Here is a 25623-nt window from a genome sequence, read left to right on the forward strand (position 1 = left end):
TAAAGAGTACGTTATTGCTTGGTGGGGAAGAGGAGACAGGGAAGGTGAGTGTCTCCCTCTGCTCCTGGCTCTCCAAGCTTGCTTGCAGGTCACTGACTATATCTTCTGCTTATTAAAGTGCAGAAAATGTGCAAGAGGTTGGAAAGAGGCTCAAAATGCAATTGGAAAGTCAGTAACAGCCCTGACATTCCCTCCCTCCATCACAGCCAGGAGTCCTTCCAAAGTATTAGCAATGTCGGCTGGCATAAAACTTTACAGGAGTTGACTGAGGTGATGCACTGTCACATTTCCTCTTTCTTATTGTAAAGATCAAGGTTTTGGGGGGAGAGTTATATAACACTTAAAAAGAACCATGAGGCAATGCTGGTTTTAATATAGAGCTTTTTTCACATGGCTGTTTGTGTAGGGTGGGTGCTAATGTTGCTGCTTCCACCTTTTCCCAGGATTTACTCCTGAACAGAGACTTGTTGTTCTCTGAGAAGTGCCTGAATCCTTGCAGTGACTTCATGGTAGTGGACATACAGCGCACCTCTTGTGCTGATTAGAAGATTAGGTATAAGAAGATTGAGTGACTTGCCCAAAGCCACACAGAAAATCTGTGTCACTATTAAATTACTGCAATCATCTTCAATCCCCTTGGAAATCTAACATTTTCCCTTCCCTTGGAAATGTGTGTGGAAACTTTATAACCTTATATCAGCTTTCCAGACGTGAAATCACTGATCACTTATCCCTGGCTAAAGCTGTGCAGTTGCCAATGCTCAGAGTGGTTTCCTTACTGGTTTTGTTTGTTTTGCGGTGAAATTCCTGCTGCGAATGTTTGAGTCCTTGGAATTATTGGCTTTTCATTAGTACCTCAGATAAAGGACAATGAGATACTTTGATTTGAAAGTCCGTAACACAGCTGGAGCCTGGAGGTTCCTCCCCCCTTTCCACCCACCACTACGCAAGCCAAGCATCAGGCTCTGCCAGCTCAGCATTGCTGGTGTCACTCTTTCCTGTTCTGCAATGTGCAAACAGCCTGGTGACATAGCAGGGTAACACTGTTTGAACAGTCTCCTCAGTCAAGGATTTTTCCAAAATAAATTGGATAGGAATTAATGGATATGCATGTGAGTGTGATATTGCAGATCATAAGTGGAATAGAAACTACAACACATTATGGTAAGAAAGGAGGCAGGAACGTTTTCTCAGCAAATCCAGCTCGAAGAGCTAGCAGGTGGTTGCAGAGGCAAAAGAGGACAGGCCTCTCTTTCACTTTGCAGGATGGATGGAGTTGGTAATATCCTGGGAATGATCTATTGAAGGAGAGGGGTAAAGGGATGCCCCTGCTCTTTTGTCTCACATAAAAGGTGTTACTTAACATTGATTACCTACCCAAAGTCTCCCTCTCCACCTTTCCTTTTGCTCCACACACTTGTACCAGTCCTCCAACCCTTCTGCCGCTTTAGCCATGGAGCAGTTCTCTCTGCCTGGGTGGGCAGACAGCTGCCTCTTCCTGTGAAGCAAATGGAGTGTCTCATCCATCACACATTGTGCAAAATTAAGGCCTTCCTTGCTTTTCTGTCACTTAGTTTCATAATTTCCTTCAGATCTGCAGATTGTCAGATCTGTCTTTTCATCTGACAGCACCTTCCACACACTGCTTTCTCAAAATCCCCTGTGAAATTCACCTATTTTGAAAGAATATCTCTTAAACAATTTGCTATTGGAGGAAAGGACTTGTGAGCTATTTCTAGTGGAGTACTCTCCCTTGGGCTGGCTCAAAGCATGCATTTCGTGTGTCATGTCCCAGGGCATGCTTTGAGAAGACCACCTGGGTTGAGACCAAGCACTTTTGCTCATCCCTGCGTAGATGTGGACCATGGTGTTTCTTTACAAGCTGGACTAGCAGTGATCTCTGTCAGTCCTTGGACATTGTATCAAAGGGTGACAGGAATGACTCGTATTTGATCTTGAAGATCTTTCTGGTAATTCAAGATTTCTTTGGACTGGATTTTTTGGGTTGTCTCTGTTGACGTGTGGCACTGGAGTGCTTAATTCTGGTAAGCATTACTAATGAGGCTGGTATCTGAGAACTGGTATATCTCCAGAGACACCTTCATGGGACAAGGTAAAACAACTCAAGCCCCCAAATATTATTCTTTCAGATGGCCACCTTCTGAATGGCCTTTGCAGAGCAATTCCAGTCAAGTGGAAAACATGATTTCTCCCAGTATACCTCACTGAAGTAACGAAAGCCATTATCACAAGGTTATCAAAATGCTTGAATCTGGAATCAGCTTTATGCTATACAAAGTAAACTAACATTTTGATAGAAGTGTTGGTGTGAGCAAAGGTTAAAATAATAAAAAAAAGGTTAATACTCTGTTGCAAAGGGAAGGTTTTTGGGTTGTTTAGTTATTTTTTTTTTTACAGTCACAGAAGTTTTCATGAGGAAGATTCCCTTTGAGCTGTTCAGCTCAGCTGAAAAAGGTAGAAATTTTGCTTGGTCTTGTGGCATTTGATGGGGAATATTTATTAGCCCTGACACTTTAGTCAGCCAGTGTGACACGCCAGCCAGTCTCTGTTTTCTTGCTGATATCATACCAGTCACTGCAATGTGTAGAAACGCCCCCCCCAGACGACACCCCCAGCCATGTGATGGGAGGCAACACATGGTGACACTTTCCTATGGGAATATAATGAATTTCTTCACTTCAACTGGAAGCAGCTCTCAGAAAATCAATATTAAACAGTGGTGTCTAAGCAGTGGTCCTGAAGGTGGCTGTGACTGCTGCAGCACAGGCTGGAGCGGCTCAGCAGGTTGCCTGATCCCTGCAGGAACCAGGAGGCTGTAGGCCTTGGGGCTGCCCCTCCACAGGGGACTGTGTCCTTGTCCATGTGTCACGGATGCGGCAGGTCCCACACTTGGTCCCGCTGCTGGAGGGGGGCCTGCAAGGACAGCAACTAGGAATGGCTGGTGGGAGAAGTGGAAACAGCACCTTTCCCTGCACTTGGCACATACAGACTGTTGATGAACCGTTAATAACTCCTGTATGGTCACCAGGTGTAACGAGTAAAGGCTACTGAATAACCCAGTGTGTTTTAGCAGTTACATTGCTATCTCTCTAGATAATATTTTACTTCTGGTTTTAAGTTTTTGCTGGCCTTGCATGATGTTACACTGGAATAAACTGTCCTGTCCAGTGCAGAACGTGTTCAGGGAAGGACGTGTGAGAAATTATGGGAAGCAAGTTGCTAAAAATCCTTTAATCTTCAGTCCCCAGAAACTCTAAGCCCTCACACTGAGCTGTGCTATATGTCACTGACACATCAGCCCATCCACAATATGCACTTCAGTGAGAAATATGTTCTTGTGAAATGTGCAGGAGACAGCACTGGGGACTAAAGTCCTCAGCTCCTCTCTGAAGCCGACCCAGGGGGGCAGCAGCCGTGAAGTTTTCTTTTCCCTTTGCTGCCAATGTGCCTTGGCTCTGACCCAGGGAAACCTCTTCAAGAGGAGTACAATTCAGGTCATGACTTGGCAAGGCCTTCACTGCATCAGGACTTTGGTTTCCACGTTCACTCTGGGCAAAACTTAACCTCTCCCGTATAGATGTCACAGCCCTCTGGTATGGGGCTGTTGTGCAAAAATAGGCAATATGGCATTTTCTTGAGCTTTTGGTTCCCCTTGACCAGCAGGACTCTCTCTGTGCTTTTCTCTTTACCCTGCTGAGATCACCACCCTGTGCTGAGTGTAAATTAGGAAGAAAAAATTAAGTGCTGGACAAGTCTCCTGGCAAATCCATCTCCCATCTCCCATCTCCCTTGCAGGGCAAAACACTGAGTATAGGAAGCAGCGATAGTGATTCCTGCTTCACTGCTGACCCCAGTAAGGAGCTGACATTGAAAAGGGGGTTGGGAGACTGAGCAAGAAGTGAAGAAGCAGAGCTCCTCCAGGGGCTAGGAAAACTACCCTGCAGCCTGAAAGGGAAGGTTGTATTCGTTTCTGGATTCATTCCTATATACAGTGAGCAGGTAATAATCTGTTGGGGTCTGGGTAGAGGTTTAGGGGCAACTGTGTGGGATAGGAAAGCCAAGGAAAATTTCTTGGGAAGGGCACAAGGAATTTTCCTTGATGGGAAGGGGGTCTGCTCTATCAGAAGGAGGAAGGCTGGGCTGGGCTGGGCTGGGCATGGGTGTCTCATACACAGGCACCCATGCAGCTTCTCCATGGCCCAGGGCAAGAGTGTCCACTGGCAAGCAAGTGTACAAGGCTGTCTTCTGGGGTTAATAAGTACAACAGGGAATGGCCCCTTCACAGCCAGCATTACTGTGCGAGGCACCGCCCCTTGTGATTTTCCAAGCAGAAAGGCACTGAGAACAGTGGATTTGGCGCAGCGTTGCCGGGCTTCACAGGATTACTTATTCACTGTGTTCCTGGAACAGCTCCAGGCTTCCCGGCTCTGCCTCCAGCATACAAATTCATCAAGTACCCACAAGGCTCACAATCCCCAGAGTAAAGAGAAGGTGATTCATACTGAATATCACACTGTCTCTGAAGGACCTGCGGGGCTCTGGAAAGACTGAACCGGTATCCTCTCTTCTACCTCCTTAACGCTTAATAAGGGTGATTAAGGCAGCAGACTCAGTCTGGATGGATTTCATTGCTGGGGCCATTGGAGGTAAATACATAAAGCAGTGATTGCTGCTGAAAGCAGATTGCTGTGTTTTCTTTTTGTTTGGCTAACGGGCAGGTCTTAATGACAGAGCTGAGAGTCTTTTGATAGCAGCTGCTTGTTAATAGTGCGTTCTTCTTTATTAAATGGAAAATGTCATCAGAGCAGGTTCGCAGAGCTACTGGAGAGGCAGCAGTGCAATTTCGTTGGCTGAGGTCATTGCCCTGCAATGTCCTCCAGTCTAATTGCAGCAGGACAGGGCAAAACTCGGATAGGAAGAGACGAAGTGGAATATGTTGTGTGCAGATACAAACTGGCAAGGATTGCCTGGACAGCAAAATCTCATGTGGCTGGTGCCTTGGGGTTCTGGTGTCTGGCAGCCTGTCGGGGCTCTGGTGGGCTGAGGACACAATTTGTGAGATGGGAGGGGTAGAGGCATGACTTTTTGCAGTGAAGAAGATCTGAACGAACGACCTTTGCATTATCTTAGGTTAAGACATATTTACAGCTGCGATGGTAATTTCAGTGCAGGCGTGCTATGTATCAGGCTTTGATCTGGGAGAAAGCAGGTTAGCTGTATATAAAAAAGTAAAACGATAAAAGTGTGATTTAATTCTAGACATTTTTAGAGCATGTACTGCTCAAACCCAACTTTGTTTTAAACAACAGAATGTAGCCACTGGTGTAATTTCTTTTCTGAATTTTTTTCAGATTTAGCGAATTATCAAATACCAAGACAAGAGCCTTAGGGTCATCACTGCCAGAAAGGCCAAATAAACCTGCCAGATGCTGAGATGCCCAGCCCAAGCCTGCATGTCAGATCTGACTTTGATACCTGCAGAAATCTGGCAGTTTTCTTCCCCAGGAGCAGCCTGTGGTGCTGGTGCAGATGTGCTTTTCCTGGGAGGGACCGTGATGAGTTTTACCCTGCAGCCCCTTATTGCTTGTCAAAATGTGCAAGTAGGGTGAGATTTGGCCTCTCAGTGGCATCCAGCCCTGGAGGTGCCTGTTGCTTGGGGTGTTGGTCTTCCTGAGGTGCTGGGGGACCCTGCTCAGAAAGGATCCTGCCTGGGAGAGTGGGATATAACCAACCCCTCCAGGACAGCTTGCCTTTCTCCTCTTCTTTCCTTGCTGACTTCAGAGCACCCAGTGGAGATAGGAGCCCTGTGCTGGGGCTGGCAGCAGGATGTCCATCCTGGAGGGATTCACTGAAACTTCTCTGAGACTTCACATTAATGGTGGGGCAGCAACAATTACGGGTGCTGCTTGGACTCCTTTGCTTTTGTTGGTACAGTTGGAGCTGAGCCACTTAAGGATAAAATTCTTTTGCAAGGGAATGTGGAGAGTCGAAAACAGTTTTGAAGTGGCCATTCTCCTCAGCCTTCTGCCCCGGCTCCCATGCAAGGCTGTGGTTTGTGTGGTGCTGCCCTGTCTGGGCACTAGCATCATGTGTGCCCAGTCATGCAGCAAGGGTCTCACATGGGTGCCCTGGAAACAGGCTCAGCCTGGGAGGATGTAGGCTGTGGAGCTCCAGCTGGGACCAGCAATGTCTTTGTTTTAATGCACTTCGCTGACCTCAAGGTGTCAGAGAGCAAGATTTTCCACCCTGTCAACTGTGTCCAGCTCAGGGCTTTTCTAAAATGGATAACACAACTTTTCACTGTCAGACTGGCCTGTTTTCTGGCATGCAGTTCCCTGCTGGGAGCTTGCACATGGACATGTGCGAGGTACCTGGGCAGGACTTCAGGGCTGTGGTCCCTACCCCGACATGTCACAGCTTCCAGGGGTGGGACAGCTTTCCTGTGAGAACTGGGATGTTTTTGGTGCTGAGTTTATTTCATGGCTTGTGTTTGTTAGAGCTAAAGCAGCTTTTGCATTCCCAAGGAGGCTGCAAACCCAGCTGAAGTTCATAAAACATGCAAAATAATAACAAAGAGCACAGATAGTAACAGAGTTTCGGTTTAATAAATTACATTCTTGTGACCTTGATCTATTTTCAGAGTGTTTTGGAGAAAGCATGGCTTAAGCACCTCTGAAAAACAGCAGAGTCGCTGCCCTTTTGAATCCCATGTAATGATCCAGCCTGGCTCAGGCACCTGCACAAATATTGTGCATCTCCTGTGAGCTATTGCTTCTGTGGCCATGGGACAAGCTCAGCATCTTCAGAAACAGTGACCTGCTGTGACTCCAGATGGAAAAAACATGAGAGAACCATGCTTAGTGACTGTGGAAACTTTCAATAACCACCAAATAAGGCTGGATGTGGTGGAAAGCAGCTCATCTGTAAGGATGTCCTTCCTGGCCAATAAAACTGAGCAGGAGGTTGGACTAGAGACCTCCTGAGATTCCTTCCAACCTGAATTTTCCCAGAAACTCTGAGAACTTCCAGCCTGAATTTTCTTATTTTCCCATGCATGATCATAGGAAATAGCCCTTGTTATCTTGGGAGACTTCAACTTACCAGGTATCTGCTGGAAATACAACACAGCAGAGAGAAAGCAGTCTTGGAGGTTCCTGGAGTGTGTGGGAGATAACTTCCTGATGCAGCTGGTGAGCGAGCCAACCAGGGGAGGTGCCCCACTGGACCTGCTGTTTATGAACAGAGAAGGCCTCGTGGATGATGTGGTGGTTGGAGGCTGTCTTGGGCTCAGCAACCATGACATGATAGAGTTTTTGATTCTTGGAGAAGTAAGGAAGAGGGTCAGCAAAACCGCTATCCTGAACTTTAGAAGGGCCGACTTTGGATTGTTAAGGAGTCTGGTTAACACAGTCCCTTGGGAGGCAGTTCTGAAGGGCAAAGGAGTCCAGGAAGGCTGGATGTTACTAAAGAAGGAAGTCTCAAAGGCGCAGGAGCAGGCAGTCCCCATGTGCCGTAAGTCGAGCAGGTGGGGTAGAAGACTGGCTTGGCTGAATAGGGAGCTCTGGCTGGAACTCAAGAAAAAAAAGAGAGCTTACTGCCTTTGGAAGACAGGGCAGGTGACTCAGGAGGACTACAGGGATGTTGTGAGGTTATGCAGGGAAAAGATTAGAAAGGCGAAGGCCCAGCTGGAACTTAAACTGGCTGCCAGCGGTAAAGATAACAAAAAATGTTTTTATAAATATATTAGTGACAAAAGGAGGGCCAGGGAGAATCTCCCTCCTTTGTTGGATGTGGAAGGTAACCTTGCCAGGAAAGATGAGGAGAAGGCTGAGGTACTTAATGCTTTCTTTGCCTCAGTTTTTAATAGTCAGACTGGTCATCCTGAGGGTTGTCAGGCCCCTGTGCTGGCAGGTGGAGATAGTATGCAGAATGAAGTCCCAGCTGTTGAAGACGTGGCAGTCACCAACCTGCTCCTTCACTTGGATGTTCACAAGTCCATGGGGCCAGACGGGATCCACCTGAGGATACTGAGGGAGCTGGCAGAGGAGCTCACCAAGCCATTCTCCATCATTTATCAGCAGTCCTGGTCAACCGGGGAGGTCCCAGATGACTGGAAACTAGCGAATGTGATGCCCCTCTACAAGAAGGGTCGGAAGGAGGATCCAGGGAACTACAGGCCTGTCAGCCTGACCTTGGTGCCAGGAAAGGTCATGGAACAGATCATCTTAAATGTCATTACGCTGCATGTGCGGGACAACCAGGGGATCAGGCTCAGCCAGCATGGGTTTATGAAAAGGAGGTCCTGCCTCAATAACTTGGTCTCCTTCTATGATAAGGTGACCCCCTTAGTGGGTGAGGGGAAGGCTGTGGACATTGTCTACTGGGACTTCAGTAAGGCCTTTGACACTGTCTCCCACAGCATTCTCCTGGAGAAGCTGGCTGCTCACGGCTTGGACAAGTGCACTCTGCGCTGGGTTAAAAACTGGCTGGACGGCCAAGCCCAGGGAGTGGTGGTGAATGGAGTCAAATCCGGTTGGCGGCCAGTCATGAGCGGTGTTCCCCAGGGCTCAGTGTTGGGGCCGGTCCTGTTCAATATCTTCACTGATGATCTGTATGAGGGGAATGAGTGCACCCCCAGTAAGTTTGCAGATGACACCAAGCTGGGTGGAAGTGTCAATCTGCTGGAGGGCAGGAAGGCCCTACACAGGGACCTGGACAGGCTGGATCATTGGGCTGGAGCCAATGGTATGAGATTCAACAAGACCCAGTGCCGGGTCCTGCACTTGGGTCACAACAACCCCATGCAACGCTACAGGCTTGGGGAGGAGTGGCTGGAGAGCTGCCTGGAGGAAAAGGACCTGGGGGGTGTTGGTTGACAGCTGGCTGAACATGAGCCAGCGGTGTGCTCAGGAGGCCAAGAAGGCCGATGGCATCCTGGCTTGTATCAGGAATAGTGTGGCCAGCAGGAGCAGGGAAGTGATCGTGCCCCTGTACTCGGCACTGGTGAGGCTGCACCTCGAGTACTGTGTTCAGTTTTGGGCCCCTCACTACAAAAAGGACATCGAGGTGCTGGAGTGTGTCCAGAGAAGGGCAACGAAGCTGGTGAAGGGTCTGGAGAACAAGACTTATGAGGAGCAGCTGAGGGAGCTGGAGTTGTTTAGCCTGGAGAAGAGGAGGCTGAGGGGAGACCTTATCGCTCTCTACAACTACATGAAAGGAGGTTGTAGCGAGGTGGGGGTCGGTCTCTTCTCCCTAGTAATAAGCGAGAGGACGAGAGGAAATGGCCTCAAGCTGCATCAGGGGAAGTTTAGGTTGGACATTAGAAAAAAATTCTTCACCATAAGGGTTGTAAAACAATGGAACAGGCTGCCCAGGGAGGTGGTAGAGTCTCCATCCCTGGAGGTATTTAAAAGAAGGGTAGATGTGGTGCTTGAGGATATGGTTTAGTGGTAGACTTGGCAGTGATAGGTTAGCGGTTGGACTCGATGATCTTAAGGGTCTTTTCCAACCTTAACGATTCTATGATTCTATGATTTCTAGCCCTGCTACAGCAGCAGCCATGGCAGGGGTGGCTTTTGATGACTAGGAGATGACTTGACTCTTGTGTGACGCATAAAGATTTCATAGATTCATAGAATGGTTCAGGTTGGAAGGGACCTTTAGAGGTTATGTAGTCCAGCCCCCCTGCAGTGAGCAGGGACATCCTCAACTAGAGCAGGTTGCCCAGAACCCTGTCCAACCTGACCTTGAATGTTTCCAGGGATGGGGCATCTACCACCTCTCTGGGCAACCTGTTCCAGTGCTTCACCACCCTCGCTGTAAAAAATTTCTTCCTTATATCTAGTCTAAATCTACCTGCCTTTGGTTTAAAACCATTGCCCCTTGTCCTGCCACAACAGGCCTTGCTAAAAATATTGTCCCCTTCTTTCCTGTAGTCCCCCTTTAAGTACTGAAAGGCTGCAATAAGGTGTCCCTGTGGCATTCTCTTCTCCAGGCTGAACAACCCCAACTCTCTCAGCCTGTATTCACAAGGAGAGGTGTTCCATCCCTCTGATCATTTTGGTGGCTCTCCTCTGGACCCACTACAACAGGCCCATGTCCTTCCTGTGCTGAGGGCTCCAGAGCTGGACACAGCACTCCAGGTGGGGTCTCCCCAGAGTGGAGTAGAGGGGCAGAATCACCTCCCTTGACCTGCTGGCCACACTTCTTTTGATGCAGCCCAGGATATGGTTGGCCTTCTGGTCTGCGAGCGCACATTGTTGGCTCATGTCCAGCTTTTCATCCATCAATACCCCCAAACCCTTCTCTGCAGGGCTGCTCTCAATCTCTTCATCTTGCAGCCTGTATTGATATCAGGGGTTGCCCAAGCCATGTGCAGGACCTTGCACTTGGCCTTGCTGAACCTCATGAGGTTCTCATAGGCCCTCCTCTCCAACTTGTCCAGGTCTCTTTGGATGACATCCTGTCCTTCTGGCATGTCAACTGCACCGCTCAGCTTGATGTCATCTGCAAACTTGCTGAGGGTACACTCGATCCCACTGTCTATGTCATTGATGAAGATATTAAACAGCACTGGTCCCAGTAAGGACCCCTGAGGGTCACCACCTGTCACTGGTCTCCCTCTGAACATCAAACCATTGAGCACTACCCTCTGGATGTGACCATCCAACCAATTCCTTATCTACTGAACAGTCCACCCCTTAAATCTGTATCTTCCCAGTTTAGAGAGAAGGATGCTGTGAGGGACTGTCTTGAAGGCTTTACAAAATCCAGACAGATGACATCCATAGCTCTTCCCTTGTCCACTGATGTAGTCACTCCACCACAGAAAGCCACTAGGTTGGTCAGGCAGGACATGCCCTTGGGAAGCCATGCTGGCTGCCTTGCATCACCTCCCTCTCCTCCATGTGTTTTAACATAGCTTCTAGGAGGATCTATTCCATGATCTTCCCAGGCACAGAGGTGAGGCTGACAGGTCAGTAGTTCCCTGGGTCCTTCTTTCTACCCTTTTTAAAGATGGGCACAATATTTCCTTTCTTCCAGTCCCCGGAGACTTCACCTGACTGCCATGACTTTTCAAATCTCATGGAGAGATTCTTGTCAACTACATCAGCCAATTCCCTCAGGACTCTGAGATGCATCTCATCAGGTCCCATAGGCTTGTGTATGTTCAGGTTCCTCAGATGGTCACAAACTCGATCTTTCCTTATGGTGGGAGGGGCTTTACTCCCCTGGTCACCATCTTGTGGTCCACAGACTTAGTAGGGGTGAGGAGAGAGGTTACCAGTGAAGACTGAGGCAAAAAAGGTTGTTGGGTACCTCAGCCTTCTTGTCTGTTGATACTAGGTCACCATTCTTGTTCATCTGGGGGCTATGCTTTCTTCAACCTTCCTTTTCTGGTTGACGTACCTGTAGAAGCCCTTCTTGTTATTCTTTGCTTCCCTTGCCAAATTCAGCTCCAACCGCACCTTGGCCCTCCTGACCCCATTCCTACACAACAGGGCAGCATCCTTATACTCTTCCCAGGATACCTGTCCCTGCCTTCTGCTGCCTGTGCAGTTCCCTCTTGCTCTTTAGTTTGACCAGCATGTCTTGACTCAGCCATGCTGGTCTCCACTTTCTTGCCTGATTTCTTACACCTGGTGACTGAAAGCTCTGTGCTCTATAGAATGCATCCTTAAAGATCTGCCAGCTCTGCTCTGTTTCCTTGTCCCCGAGGACCGTTTAACTTCTGATGAACCCATTAGTCCTTCTGACTAACTTCCTGAAGACCTGGAAGTTTGCTTTCCTAAACTTTAGGGTCCTGAGTATACTCCTTGCTTTTCCCATATCCCTCAGGAGTGTGAACTACACCAATATATGATCACCACAGCCCAAGCTGCCTCCAGTCTCGACGTCACTGGTAAGCTCACTTGCATTGGTGATCATCAGGTCCGTTATTGCATCCCCTTGGGTAGGGGTGTCTATTACCTGGCTTAGGAAGTTATCCTCAATGTATTCTAGGAATCTCCTGGATTGCCTACAGCTCGCCATGCTACTTTTCCAGCAGATGTCAGGGTGGTTGAAGTCCCCCAGTAGGATGAGAACCTGCGAGCATGAAGCCTCCTGGAGCTGGAGGAAGAAAGCTTCATCAGTAGGCTCCCCTTGATTAGGTGTCCTGTAGTAGACACCAACCACAAGGTTCCCTTTGTTGCCTCTGTCTCTGATTCTTATCCATAAGCTTTCGACCTGTTTGTGGTTATTCTTCAGTAACAGCTCTTCATACTGTATCAATTTCTTGATGTAGAGGGCAACACCTCTGCCCTTCCTTCCTTGCCTGTCCCTTCTGAACAGTCTGTAGCCATCAATAGCCACATTCCAGGGATGGGATTCGTTCCACCAAGGTTCTGTAATGGCAATCAGGTCATAGCTTTCTAGCAGAATGGTAGCTTCCAACTCCTGTTTGTTTCCCATGCTGTGTGTGTTTGTGTAGAGCCATTTCATCTGGGCTGTGGGCCATGTAACCTTCTTAGTGGAACACCCCTTTTTTCCCTTGAGGTGCTTCATGGAAGTTTCCTTGTTGGCTCCTGCTACCTCAGGAGACCTCAGCTCACCTCCACAAGACCTCGACTGTGCTTCCGTCTCCCCAGTATGCCTCTGGGCAACAGGTTGAGGGCTCATACTAGCAGCCGGTCCCTCTAACCATTGTGTATCATCCCACAGCTTGTCACAGGCAAGCTCGATATGTTCCCCCACCCCCTTTGCCTCTAGTTTAAAGCCCTGTCAATGAGCCCTGCAAGCTCCTGAGCAAAAACCCTCTTTCCCCTTTGGAAAGGTGGCTCCCATTTGACACCAGCAAGCCTGGTGCTGTGTAGGCCATCCCATTGTCAAAAAACCCAAAGCTGTGATGGTGACACTAGTCGCGAAGCCATGTATTAATAGATTGGGTCTGCCTGTTCCATCCAGTGTCACTGCCCACAACTGGAAGGAGCGAGAAAAAAATAACCTGTGCCCCAGATTCCCTCACTAACCATCCCAAGGCCCTGAAGTCTCTTTTAATCACCCTTGGCCTATGTACTGCAACTTCATCACCACCCACGTGGAAAAGCAGTAACAGGTATAGTCTGAAGGCTGTACCAGGCTAGGAAATTTCCTAGAGATATCTCTAACCCAGGCTCCTGGGAAGCAGCAGACTTCCCTATGAGGAAGGTCAGGCCAGTATATTGGACCCTCTGTTCCCCTCAAGAGGGAGTCTCCTGCAGCTATGTCCTGTCTTTTCTTCCTTGTGGAGGTGGTAGTAATAGGGTGGGTAGGTCTTTTTGGTCTTGGTGACTCCTCTGGTGTAGGTGGATTGACACCCACACTGTCCACTGACTGGTCCTCCACATCTACAGCCTCATACCTGTTGTACAGAGGCACCTGGGGAGGTGTGGTGGACAAGGAAAGGGTTCGCTTGCTGCCCTGATTGTGAACTTGTTTCCACTCGCTGCTTCCCTTTAAGACCCTGCCTACATCCTGGTGGGGGGATGATACTGGATCCACAGGCTTTTCCTGGTGGCTGTCCCTGTTCAGTTTTCTGGGCGGCTAGAGTGTGATTCCACCAGTCTGTCTCTTGCTCAGATTCCCAGATGCTCCTTGGCCTCTTTACTTCCTCTCTTAGCTCTGCCACCAGGCCACGTAGGTAGTCCACCTGATCACACCATACACAGCTGTTCCCTCTACTGCCACCTGGTTCCAGTGCAAGCTGGTGGCACTCCCTGCAGCCAGAGACCCAGATGGCTGTGTGTTTTCTTGGGAGCTCAGTCTGGATCGATACATTCTTTCTGGCTCGTGCAGAGGATATAGCCTTCCCTAGGTTTGGGAAGGGGAAGTTGTGGTTCACCCGGTAATGGTAGAGCAGCAGGGTCTGCAGTGTGCCCGAGCTTCTCCACATCTTGCTGCAAGGTTACACACCAGTCACATGCAGTCCAAGGGGAGACAAAATAGTCCACCTGTGGAGGGAACATGCTGTCTCCTTGTCCTTACAGCTAAAGCAGCTCCTGCTGGCCTCTGCCAGGGTCACGTTACTGGAAGGAGTTCAGCTTGTTTAGGATACGGGGTGCTTCTTGCGTTCCTATCTCTTCATGAAGTAAAAGTCTTTGGAAGTTGCTGTCTACCCATCCAGCACATGGACCACAATCCCTGCTTCTCCCTGGGTCTCTCAGCCAGGCATTTGCCAACAGATTGGAGCTGTTGCAGCCCAGTGGGCTCTGTATGGCTGCGCTCGCTCTCTGCTGATTGCTGTTGCGGTGCCACGCTGCCAGGATCACTCCTTATTTGAATTGACTGGTCAAAGTGGCCTGACCCATGAAGAGACTGAGAGTACTGTGACAGTTTTGTACCTGTACGCAGTGTGTGCGTGTAGGGGATGCTGCAACCTGTGCACAATATCCGAGAACACCTCAGATAAAGTGGGCATAAAAAATGGTTCATTACAACCCAACAAAGATAATTCATCTAGTTTTGCCATTTATTTTCATCACAGCTGGTGCAGTGTTATGCAGCAGAAGTCCCACAGGATCCCTCTCCTGAATGCATGCTATGCATTGCTGGCCTTGTTCAATTCTGCTGTGCAAACAGGGCATGTGTGGGTCATGCTATCTTTGTCCCAGGCTATTTATACTGCATGACACTGTGCAGAGCCTTTCTTCCTCAGCCTTTGATGGACTTGGCTGAGCTCCTCAGCTCTGAAAACGTAACTGCTTGGAGTGCTTTGACTCTTAAGGAGTGCAGCTCATAGCAGACTGTGGTAGTTTGGAGATTTGGACTGCTCACATCTCCACTTCGGTGGGAACAGTGAAGAATTTACCTTTATGGTCTCCTCCCAGGTGGAGATGTTTGGTCCTTGCTGGCACCAAGGTGGGCCCTAGAACGGCAAAGTAATGGGAAACAGGCTTGTTTGGGGCAAACCTGCTTTATTTTGCAGGTTTATTTTGGTTCTGTCTCTGCATTTTAATGCATGATCTGGCCAATTTCTCCAGAAGGGAGGACACTTCTTATCTACGCTGACCCAGATCAGCCTTGGTACCTGATGTGCATGAGCCAAGACTCCTACCTTCCTGAGCTGGTGGAGCAAACCAGGGCTTAGGTGTGTGAGGCACATGGTGACCCCCCGTTGCCAGCATTTGGTAAGCCCGCATCTGCTGCCTCTAAGGTTCAGGAAGTCTGAAACCAATGCAATGACAAATCCTCCTGTCCGGGACAGGTTCCTGGGCCAGGTGACCTCACCTCTGAGGTCAGCACAGTCATGCTGACATTGACTTATATGCTGCTCTTTCCTGGCTGGCAAGGTCTGTGTTTGCAGTCTGCCTCTGGCCGATGGCCGGGAATCTCGGACAGTGGCCCCGGGTGACTTTTTGTGTTGCTACTCTGCTCAGACCAGAAGCACTGCTCCTTCAAGCCATATTACTCTGCCTGTGCATTCCCTGTCGCCATCTCTCTTACAATTTGATCTCATTTTGGATTTGAAATACAGAAGTGGCTTGGCCCATTTTTAATCTTCATTGCTCTTTATCTGGTGGTGGATTTGATAGAGAGTTTTGCAGAACAAATCTCATTTTTCTTCAGGCAAGATGCTGTTGGTTGTTTTCTTCTGAGTAATGTACTTCGGGATTGTCTCCCAGTGACTCACTCCAGCAGCTGCTGCTTTATTCCCCAACGTAGTAGAGCTTTCCAGAGCTCACAAGCAGCCATGTAATCACAGGTGAACATGCTTAATTAAATAATCACAGCAACTAAGACATCTTTAAGTATCTACCTTTTTTTTTTTTTCAAAGAAGGACTCAGTGAGAGGCAGTTTCTGACCCGTGAGCCATGACTGCCTGGCTCCCTGAAGGGCTCATCCTGCGCTTTTATGAACTCAATCTCTGTCTATATAACTTGCATGGATACAGCTCCATCATCCCCCATCCCGATTGCCTCTCAGATCACTTGGCAGTTGAAGTACTCGGAGGAAGTTAGCTGGTCAGTCCCTTTATCATCTGTTGTATCTGCCAACAGATGCCTTTAGATCAGAGTTGAGAAATGCAGTGGAAGTAAAGGCAGGGTCAGTGCGTGATCTGTGTTACTCTTTGTTACTGCAACCAAGAGAAGTCCATGTTGGAGTGCTGTTGCTCTCCTTATCTGCCACTAAGGCAGTAACTTTGTCTCACAGGATTAATGTGTTTCCAGCTCCAGCTGCTATTTTAGGGTCTTGAAATGAGCCTGGGTGTCAACAGAGGATTGACAAACCCCCCCAGCACTCTGGGCATGCTGTCACTGCTGCAGACGGGGAGTGGTGGTCAGCTGGTGTGCGGGGCGTGCTGCTGAGCACACTGGCTTTGTGCATGCCCGGCGCTAATCCCTCACTGCCCCTTAATCCTGCTGAGCCCTGAGCAGCAGAGGGTGGGTGGTCTCACTGCAGAGCTGTGCTGCCTGTCGTGCTGCGCCTGTATGTGCCCTCTGGCCCCGGTGTCACACCGGCCTGCCAGGGCTCCAAACAACCTATGCTTTTGCTCCTTGCCCTGCTTTTTGCAGCAGTGTTCAGTGCACGTAGGAGACGCACTTCAGAACCTTAGTCCAGCATGGTGCCGTGGACCCTAACTCCCCACCCAGGGCTGTAGATGTGCTTTGTAAAGTGCAGCCAAGATATGTCCAGTCCCTGGTATGCAGAAGGCAGCAGCAGTACCTCTCCTGCCTTCATGAAGGAAGAGGGCAGATTGCTGAGAACCTGTAATGCCTGAGGACCGCTCCTCTTTTATTCACGTCCTTGTGGCCGCTGCTTTTCAGAATCACAGAATCACAGAATGGCAGGGTTTGGAAGGGACCTCTGGAGATCATCTTGTCCAACCCCCCTGCTTGAGCAGGAACACCCAGAGCAGGGGGCACAGGACTGCATCCAGACAGGTTTTGAATGTCTCCAGGGAAGGAGACCCCACAGCGTCCCTGGGCAGCCTGTGCCACTGCTCTGGCACCCGCACAGGAAAGAATTTTTTCCTCCTGTTCAGGTGGAACTTCCTGTGTTCCAACTTGTGCCCATTGCCCTTTGTCCTGTAATTGAAAAGAGCCTAGTCCCATCATCCTGACACTCACCCTTTAGATATTTATAGGTATTTATGTAATCCCCCCTCAGTCTTCTCTTCTCCAGGCTAAACAAACCCAGGTCTCTCAGCCTTTCCTCATAAGGGAGATGCTCCAGTCCCCTGATCATCTTGGTAGCTCTCCGCTGGACTTGCTCAAGGAGTTGTTTTATTCCTCAATATTTCCACGTCAAGAATGGAGAGCCCAAATTGCTCCATGGACCCCTCGTGTGACTGCGGATGCTCTGCACCTCATGAGAGGGTGCTTGGTCACAGGCCAAAGATGCTGTACTGCCTAAGCTGCAAGGGGAACAGAAACAGTCCGATATCATACAAGTCAACCCTTCAAGCTTCCTGCTAAGTCTCCCTGAAAGAGGGGTGCTCAAAGCCCACAGGGCCGGTGGCGTGCACAGAGCTTCCCTTGCAGCAGTGTTTTCTGTGTTTCCCCATCCCAGCTTTCACTGCGGTGTTATTCCTCCTGATAAGTTTCCTCTGACACTCAGATTCCTCCTCTGAGCGTGCCTTGGTCATGCAGAGAAATCTGCGCATTTTGCTCTGTCATTCTTGGCTCAAATGTTATTGCTGGAGCTTGAGAGAAGTCTGGTGCCAAGAAAAGCAGAGCTCTGAAGCTGCGTTTTTCTGCCTTTCCCCTAATTACTTGCCACGATGGGGGAAAATGGTGTGTCGCAATGTGTGCTGTTAACCATCTGCAATACACTCTCTGTTTCAGGTGGTCTAAGTACAGCAGTGGGTTATCCGCTGGACACAGTCAAGGTACGGGCTGGAGCTTTATCTCTTGACTACAGACTGAAAACAAACAGGCCCTTTTGCTTTTTCCTCTCCTTTTTAGAAAACTAGTCCCATGATAGTGCTTTCGTCTTTGTTACATCAGCATACTTCACTTTATTGGGTTGCGTTGTATTTCTCTTAAAAAAAAGATAAATTGTTTGGGGATGCAATTTTTGGTTAATTAACTAGTGTGCTGCTATGGCATTTGCTTCCCCCCCCCCCCCCCCCCGTAATCTGATGCCTGCATTTTAAAGTTGCCCCTGTATTCCTAGGTGAGAATTCAGACCCAGAGGCATTACAATGGGATTTGGCACTGCATTCAGGAAACATACAGGACAGAAAACGTAGGTAACTCTCATCAGAATTGCTGATACAGTTACAGATGCCTTGTTTCAGAGAAGCAGAGCTGCCTCTCTCAGTCTGGGGAGGACGGGCAGCAGTTACATAGAACCATTTGTTGGGAGAAGGGTCAGGATGAAGTTTAGCTTTGTTGATGAGCTGTAAGATAGGAGTAAGTTTTGGCTCAGCAGTGTATGGCCAGTGTTTTCCCATGCCATTCCCTCTTCAAAGTGTTCTCTTGCTTCTCTTCCCAACTAGGTCTGGGGATTTTACAGAGGTGTGTCTGCATCTGTCCTCACGGTATCAGTGATTTCTTCTGTTTCATTTGGCATGTACAAAAACTTCCTTTGTGCCATCTGCAAGCTGCGATACGGGGCTGCAGATGTGAAGCCGTCCAAGCTGGATGTTGCCCTTGCTGGTGGTGCTGCTGGTGCTGTCCGGGTAGGTAAACAGCCGAAAGGGAAAGCGCAACAAGAGGTCTTGTTCACAGACAGAGGAGGCTGGAAAAGCAGTGAGTGTTTTCTGTCTGGGAGCCCACAGGAGAGCTTGCAACAGCCTGGCGGGTTTGTTTTTGCAGGGCAGGTCACGCTCTGCCTATGCTGCCCCCTCTCTGGTAGGGTCCACAGCATGGCCAAGTCCTGCTGGGCAGCTCGTGCTGGATTTCGTTTAGAGGGCCAACAACACATAAGAACGTGCTGTTAGGAATGACGTGGACCTTGGCAAGAAATGCAGAAAAAAGGAAGAAAAACAACCTGGGCAGCAAGCTTTCCAAGTGGCTCTGACGGTGTGTTTATGTAAGAAAGACGTAACTCAGCGTGTGAAGCACAGGCTGGTGTTTTGGTGGAGACAGAGACGGGAGAGGGTTGGCTGGCTGCAGGTCAGTGTGGCCAAGGGTTGCCTTATGCACCAAGGTGTTGAAAAAGGACAAAAAGGCATTTCATCACCCACAGCTTTTGAGGCAGGGTTGGTGACTGTGGGGTGACGGGCAGCAGGAGCAGCCCATTGCCCAGAAAAATTAGCTCATACCTGGTATGGATGGTGAAAGGGTCCAGGGAGCGACTGCTTGCGGAGCTGTTTGGTATTGCTGTAGAAATGGTCAATAGACTACGTTGCCTTGTCAGGACTCAAAACTCAACCGGGCATCCCTGACAAGTGATGCTGCCTGGCAAAAGTGCATGATCCCAGGATATGTAAAGGTTGGAGACAAGGAATGTGCAGGAGGGGGATCTAAACACTGTTTAAATGTGAAGGGTTAAAATACCATCCTTTAATGTTCCAGGTTGTGTTGATGACCCCTAGTGAAGTGGCTAAAGTTCGCATGCAGACTCAGAGGAAGCCACATCCTTCTGTCACATCTCCCCAGCCTGTTTCCAAGCCAAAGTACCGAGGATCTCTCCACTGTCTGAAGCTGATCGCCAAGGAGGAAGGTTTTGGGGGTCTCTACAAGGGCTGCTCTGCATTGCTTTGCAGGGATTGCTCCTCTTCTGCAATCTATTTCCTTACCTATTCCGCTCTCTGCGACTGGCTCACACCAGCTGGGAAAAATAAACCAGGTAGGTATCGGAAAGCGGCTGGCATTATCTACAAAAACAGCTTATTTACTACCACGCTAATAGGGAAACCAGGCTCTCGGCAAACATCAGCCAGTACCTATAAAACCCCACCCAGATCCGGTCCTTTTGTGGGGTTGCTGTGTGTTTGCTTCCTGGCACCACGGGGCCATTTGCGCCCTCCTGGCACAGGCACCAGCAGCCCGCGTGCAAGGGCTTTGCAGGCACAACCTTGTCCCTCAGCAGCTACTCCTTTCCCTGCGGGAATGCTGTGGTGCCTGCTATGCAGTGATGAAATCCTCCTAACGCAGAAACAGGATATGTAACTAGAAATGAAACATGGATGGTCCTCGCAGGAGCTATCACGGAGCATAGATCAGGGTCAGTCCAGAGCTCAAAAATAAAGTCCAAATGCAGAATATAAAGACACTTAAGTTTCCCCATTGTTGGTTTGGCTCCAAAAAGCAACTATCCACTTTAAGAAAAGGCCAAATAGGTGACATTCCACAAAAAGCATCTTCCTGAGAACTATAAAAATAAGTTGAGCCAGCCGAAGATGTTGTGAGTGCTCTCAGGCTGCATCACATCTTGATCGTGTGGTGCTAAAATAGATGCTGCCTCTGCATGAGCCAGTGTGATGTACGCAAAAATGAGTATGCTGTGAAATCGAGATGCTGCACAGTTTGTGTGGGATCACTGAAAACCGAACTGCAAGAGCTGGACAAAATAACAGCTGAAACACATGAAAGCTAACCCACTTAGTTAACAAATCTGAGATGCTTGTAGCTGTACCAGTGCAAGGCTCAAGTTACCTGCTCCCCCTTCACTCCTGCAGGTTTCCTTGTTGTGCTGCTTTCTGGTGGTTTTGCTGGAGTCCTGGCCTGGGGATTAGCTACTCCCATGGATGTCATCAAATCACGGATGCAAACAGATGAATTGGACCAGCACAAGTACAAAGGCCTCATCCACTGTGCGAGAGAGAGTGTGAGAAAGGAGGGTGCAAAAGTGCTTTTCAAAGGACTGGGTTTGAACTGCATTCGTGCCTTTCCTGTGAACATGGTGGTGTTTGTAACGTATGAGGCTGTACTGAGATTTACAGGTCGTTATACAAACAAAAAATAGGTTGTGCCACTCTGTTCAGCAGAGTAGTTTGTTTTTTTGTAACACAACATCCACAAACAAGGGCTGAGCACTGTCTCCTTTGATGGACAGCATAAGAAGCACAGACATTTCAGCACAAAGCTGGATGACCAACAGCTTTGTTTTATTCTTATAGGATTACAAAATCATCAGGGAGTGTTGGACTTATATACAGCCTCCCTCCCCTTTATGTTGTTAGTGTATTTGGGCTGTCACTGCTGCTTAGGTTCTTGAAACATTTGCAAATATATATGTTCTAAAAAGCTGGCTTGTCTGATCAGATTGTGGTAAAGGATTCATTGTGTTTTCTGCTGGCACAGGAAGTGATCTTCACAACCAAGGCAAGGGCTGGGGGAGTTTGTGTAAGATTTAGCACCATCCAGTGTGTGCTCTTTACATGTAATACCCATACTGCATTTAATGAGCAACGTCTGTATTCGTGCTTCAGGCTGCAACTTTTCTTCTCAGCTGTAATGTTCCCAAAGTACTCTACAATTTTATCCCTTTGGTAGCAGCTGAGATATGAATCTCCTTGCTTTTCCTGCCATTGTTTAATGAAATGGCAGATATGGTCTGTTTACATAATCAGGCTCATGGCCTCACTGAAAGTGAAACCAAGCACGGGTTCCCGATAAGTCGTGTGATTTTCTCCCTGTGCAACTGGAGCTCTGCGGTATCCATCCCCTCCCAGAGGCTGACAGCACCGCGGCTCTCCGGAGCTTGGCACAGCTTAGGCGGCAACCTGTTCTCATCCTGGAAGGAGGGTAGGAATAGATGCAAAACCTTCTTGCTTCCCAAAGGAAAGGCTGCCATAAAATCTGTGCACTGGGGTTAGGCAAGCTAAAGGAGAACTGCAAAGCTGTAGGGTGTAATTAAAGTTTTACTACTCTTTAAATGGGCATACTCTTTTCACCTTTAACCACAGTGGTAGGAGCAGCCAAAAGTTTTTTTGTTGTTTGTGTGTTTTTTGTTTTTTGTTTTTTTTTTTTTTTGTCAAAGGTCCATTTCAATAGAATGTCTGACTTTCCTAACAACTATTTCTTTTTCACAAAGTTATAAAGTTTCATCAACGTGTCAGCTAAAAAAAAAATCAACACCCACACTGTTGCTTCAGAAGGAAAGTCCCCAAAACCAGAAATACTTTAATTTGCTCATCCCACCTCAAGAGCAGCGTAAATGTTTTCTATCTCCGTTTTAATCCCTGGATGATGCCATCTGGAGCAGACTGGATCCAGCCCCTGCCAGATTCTGTTGAAAGTGCATTTTCTGGGGAGGAAGATGACTCCCCTTCCAACCAAAACCATTCTACGATTCTATTTCTATAAGCAATTTAGAACAGTCTGCAGGGGGATTAGTAGCTAATGGGGACCTCTTCTGTTCCAGAGAGAGACTGGTACAAAGCTACAGAACTGTCCTCCGGAAATCTAAGCCTTCAATTAGCTTTTTAAACATGTTCACAGCCATGCTATGAAACAACCACCATAATTTTTCTCTCAAGAGTCTATCCAGCTCTTGCAGTTGATCCAAGAGCAGGGCTGAAAGATCAGGCAGGTGCAGAGTATGTCAGTTTAAACAGGAGCGAAATTAAAGACCCAATGCTGAACGGGATTCTCTCCCAAAGTGCTTATTGCCTCAGCAACCTACCATCCCCAGCTACATTTTGGGGCATCGGCACAAAACTTCCTTTATTCAGAAAGTCCTTATGACAGAAGATTTAATTAAGTCCCCAAGATTTCGGGTTCCTCTTAACGTGGTTCTTAAGAGTCTATTGCCCTCACCTTTTTCTACAAGGGACACATTTGACTGAGTGCTGTCCCAGCCGGGTAGTGATTTATCCCAGCTCTGCCTGGATGTTTCCTGGAATCAAACTCCTTTATCCTGTATTATTCTCAGCTGACCTTGTTCTCAGACATTAAATCCTCTGAACAGAGACAGTAAAATAACACCTGCAAATCTGACTAAACAACCATATATTGTAAGGCAGTGTTGATACCATCCATGGTCAGCCCAAGGTTTGAAAATGAAGTAGCTCAGCTTTCCTAATAGGCTCATACATTCAGATGACTAAAAATGTCTCCTCCTGTGGGTGTAACTGAAATACAGCTGGTTTCAAGAAACAGGAATTACAGATGAATTGTAAAAGTGAGTGGGAACAACTGCGGAAGCCAGTGCGAGGGGCTGAGAACTGTAAGCCTCAGGGTATTCAGCACCATATAAAAGCAGTTGTCATGTGGCCTGAACAAACGCTACATGAGAGGTAGGTCGTATCTTCAGGCAGCTTATTTCAGGCAGGTAACTGCTTTGCAATCCAGCCTGTTCACAGGTTGGAAAAAAATTATGGAAAAAAAGATATACACAGTGTATGGGTGACACATTCTTAGAGCAAGAACTCACAGCTAATTCACACTGATACAAACTATCAACAGGTACAGGAATTGACTGTATAAGTACTGTAAACACAGGCACATAAATATGAACCAATTTTTGTTTAATGGCATGACAGATTGTACACATCATGTACTTCACTACATACACACCAAGCTGAGTGTTTGGCTTCTGGATTTCAGAACTTGACTGCTTTATTTTCTGATTTCTTCATAGTGACTTGACCTTCAGCTACTCTGACAATCACAGCACTATTTATTCCAATAAATTAGCTAACTGAAGGCCAGCTAACAGAACAAAGACACCACATTTGCTGTGCTGACATTGGGTTTATGTTGCTATAAGGAGTGCAGCTTGTTTTATAGATGATTTCTTTCAGTACCAAAGTTGGTGGCCCTGAAAAAAAAAGAAAATTTTCTTCAGAAGGCACATGCTGCTTCATGTTTTCAGGTTGCTGATAATTCCTGTTTTCTCTGACAATGTTTATGAATATCCAAGTAGGTTTCAGCATGCCATTTCAGCATGCCTCTTGGTGACTGTGGAAGAGCCATGTGAAACTATTCAGAATCTGTGCTCTTCAGACAACAGCAATTGTGGAGCATCATGTTCCCACTTAAGTACCAGTCTACGCCAAAGCTACTGAAGCATCATTGTAAATAGGTCGCGATGACCTTCCCCTACTTCTGAGCTGGCTGCTGTACACTGGGAAATTCAACATCCAGACTTGCTTGCGACCAGTTAATCTTCGGAAAACTGACGCTCATTGCCTCGCTTTTGGAGCAATCCGATGCCTACCTGGTAGGACTGGATAGAGTGGGTTATAAGGCACCCTATTTCACTACTTGAAAGGCACTGGACATCAAAACAAGGACCAGCTCCATCAGATGACTAAATCAACACCTAAATGGGTAGGAAGAGAGGTAAAAGATAAAGTATATATTAAGCCTTTTAAAAATTAAAAAAGAAGAAAATCAAAGTAGTTTGATAGAGACTTTTGTCTACATTTTTATTACAGTGAGATGAACAAAATATGAACAAATCGAGGAAAATGTAACGAACGTTGCCTGATAATATTCATAGACACTTCATGTGTGCTTTTAAAGACTGCCTTGTCTTGACTTTTAAATACCTCTGGGATAGGAATTGTAATTACAACAGATTTAGGAGTTTGCCAAGACTCCTCTGAGAAACTGCATCATCTCAGAAGCACATTTATAAGAATCTGAGAGCACTTGAGTAAGGTGCTTGCTCGGTAAACGAATACTAAATAATTTTCCTATCACTTTCCGTTCTACAACTTTCAAAATGGATTTTAATTGCTGTGTTATGAAATTAATCCATATGCTTAGTTAGAATAGAACACACTAATGTTTCTCCTACAGCATATTTCCCCTTCCTGAATAAATGAAATAGATCTTGCAGGACAGATCTGCATATAATACTTTAAAGTAGTAGCTTGCATTATGAGTTTGTAAAAGCCTTTTAAAAGTAGATTTATGTCTTATATTTCATATATAGCTTTAAAATGACAAAGAGTGGACAAAGAACAGGAAGGTCATAATTAAAGTTTACAGTAACCTAGAATTAGTTTATTTACTATTGAATTTAGGAAGCTATTTTTCTTTTTGCAGAATTGCTCCACCACTTAAAAAAAAACTTTTCTACTGATTGTTAAACACTGTTAGCACTGAGGTACTATGCCTGTGGGTTACAGAGAGACAGTAGCTGGTAAACATTTACTTTAATACATTAAAGTCAATGGCATGAGATTAGCGATGCCAGCTCATGTAAAAAGTAAAGAGAGAAAAACTAAGGATTGCAATTTTCAGCACAAGTTTGAAATGCATGCAGTGGGGCTAAACTTGCCTTGCGTTTCAGTCTTTCCGCGGTTCCTTGCATAAACACAAATAGGGCCACTTCACATACAGCTTGGCGCACAGGTGTTTCCATCTCAGAAATGCAAGGTCATTGCTGGAGAGGACGTCTATGCTGTGTTGCAGAACCGCTGCTGGTGGGGAGGCAGCAGCACCACTCCAGGCAGCACAAACAGTCCGGCACATTCTCATATACTGGCAGGCTGATCCAACAAGGTCTCCTGAAGTCAGTCAGAAGCCTCACCCTTTAAGCTTCTCCCTCAGCCCAAGTGTAATCAGCTGACGTCAGGGGTTTACAGTCAGATTAAGAGTGTGCATTTTTGGTTTTCAATTTTCTTTTTTTTTTTTACAGTTTTTTTTTACAGAATGCTACAGTCGATTCACATCCACTAGGCCCCACAGTACAGAACCTCTTAAAAGTTTAAATCTTTCACACCTCATTCAAGTGCC

At 47.4% G+C, this 25623-nt stretch overlaps 1 protein-coding gene across 9 annotated transcripts; it reads left to right on the forward strand.

Annotated features, from left to right (window-relative positions):
* The first annotated feature begins 4338 nt into the window (after positions 1-4338).
* On the forward strand, positions 4339-21177 carry SLC25A47 (solute carrier family 25 member 47). 9 transcript variants are annotated; one of them, XM_075103926.1, is made up of 7 exons: positions 4342-4667; positions 6664-7211; positions 17827-17870; positions 18158-18229; positions 18483-18665; positions 19504-19777; positions 20610-20910. In XM_075103926.1, the coding sequence occupies exons 5-7, from the start codon at positions 18555-18557 to the stop codon at positions 20894-20896; spliced, it is 672 nt and encodes a 223-aa protein (XP_074960027.1). In that variant the 5' UTR covers positions 4342-4667; positions 6664-7211; positions 17827-17870; positions 18158-18229; positions 18483-18554; the 3' UTR covers positions 20897-20910. The 9 variants fall into 9 exon arrangements, with proteins under 9 accessions (XP_074960026.1, XP_074960025.1, XP_074960028.1 ...); XM_075103924.1 differs by lacking the exon at positions 6664-7211 and having other exon boundaries at positions 4340-4667; positions 20610-21177; XM_075103927.1 differs by lacking the exon at positions 18158-18229 and having other exon boundaries at positions 4341-4667; positions 6662-7211.
* The last annotated feature ends 4446 nt before the right edge of the window (positions 21178-25623 follow it).

Source organism: Phalacrocorax aristotelis, chromosome 9 (genome assembly GCF_949628215.1).
Source record: "Phalacrocorax aristotelis chromosome 9, bGulAri2.1, whole genome shotgun sequence".
In the NCBI taxonomy this organism is placed as follows: Eukaryota; Metazoa; Chordata; class Aves; order Suliformes; family Phalacrocoracidae; genus Phalacrocorax; species Phalacrocorax aristotelis.

Excerpts from the sequence above, each read along its gene's own strand:
- SLC25A47 (XM_075103922.1), top strand. The coding sequence starts at position 7,257 with ATGAACAGAGAAGGCCTCGTGGATGATGTGGTGGTTGGAGGCTGTCTT. Across the intron at positions 18,666-19,503 it reads GTGCTGCTGGTGCTGTCCGG|GTTGTGTTGATGACCCCTAG; the intron begins GTAGGTAAACAG and ends TTAATGTTCCAG. Across the intron at positions 19,778-20,609 it reads AGCTGGGAAAAATAAACCAG|GTTTCCTTGTTGTGCTGCTT; the intron begins GTAGGTATCGGA and ends TCACTCCTGCAG.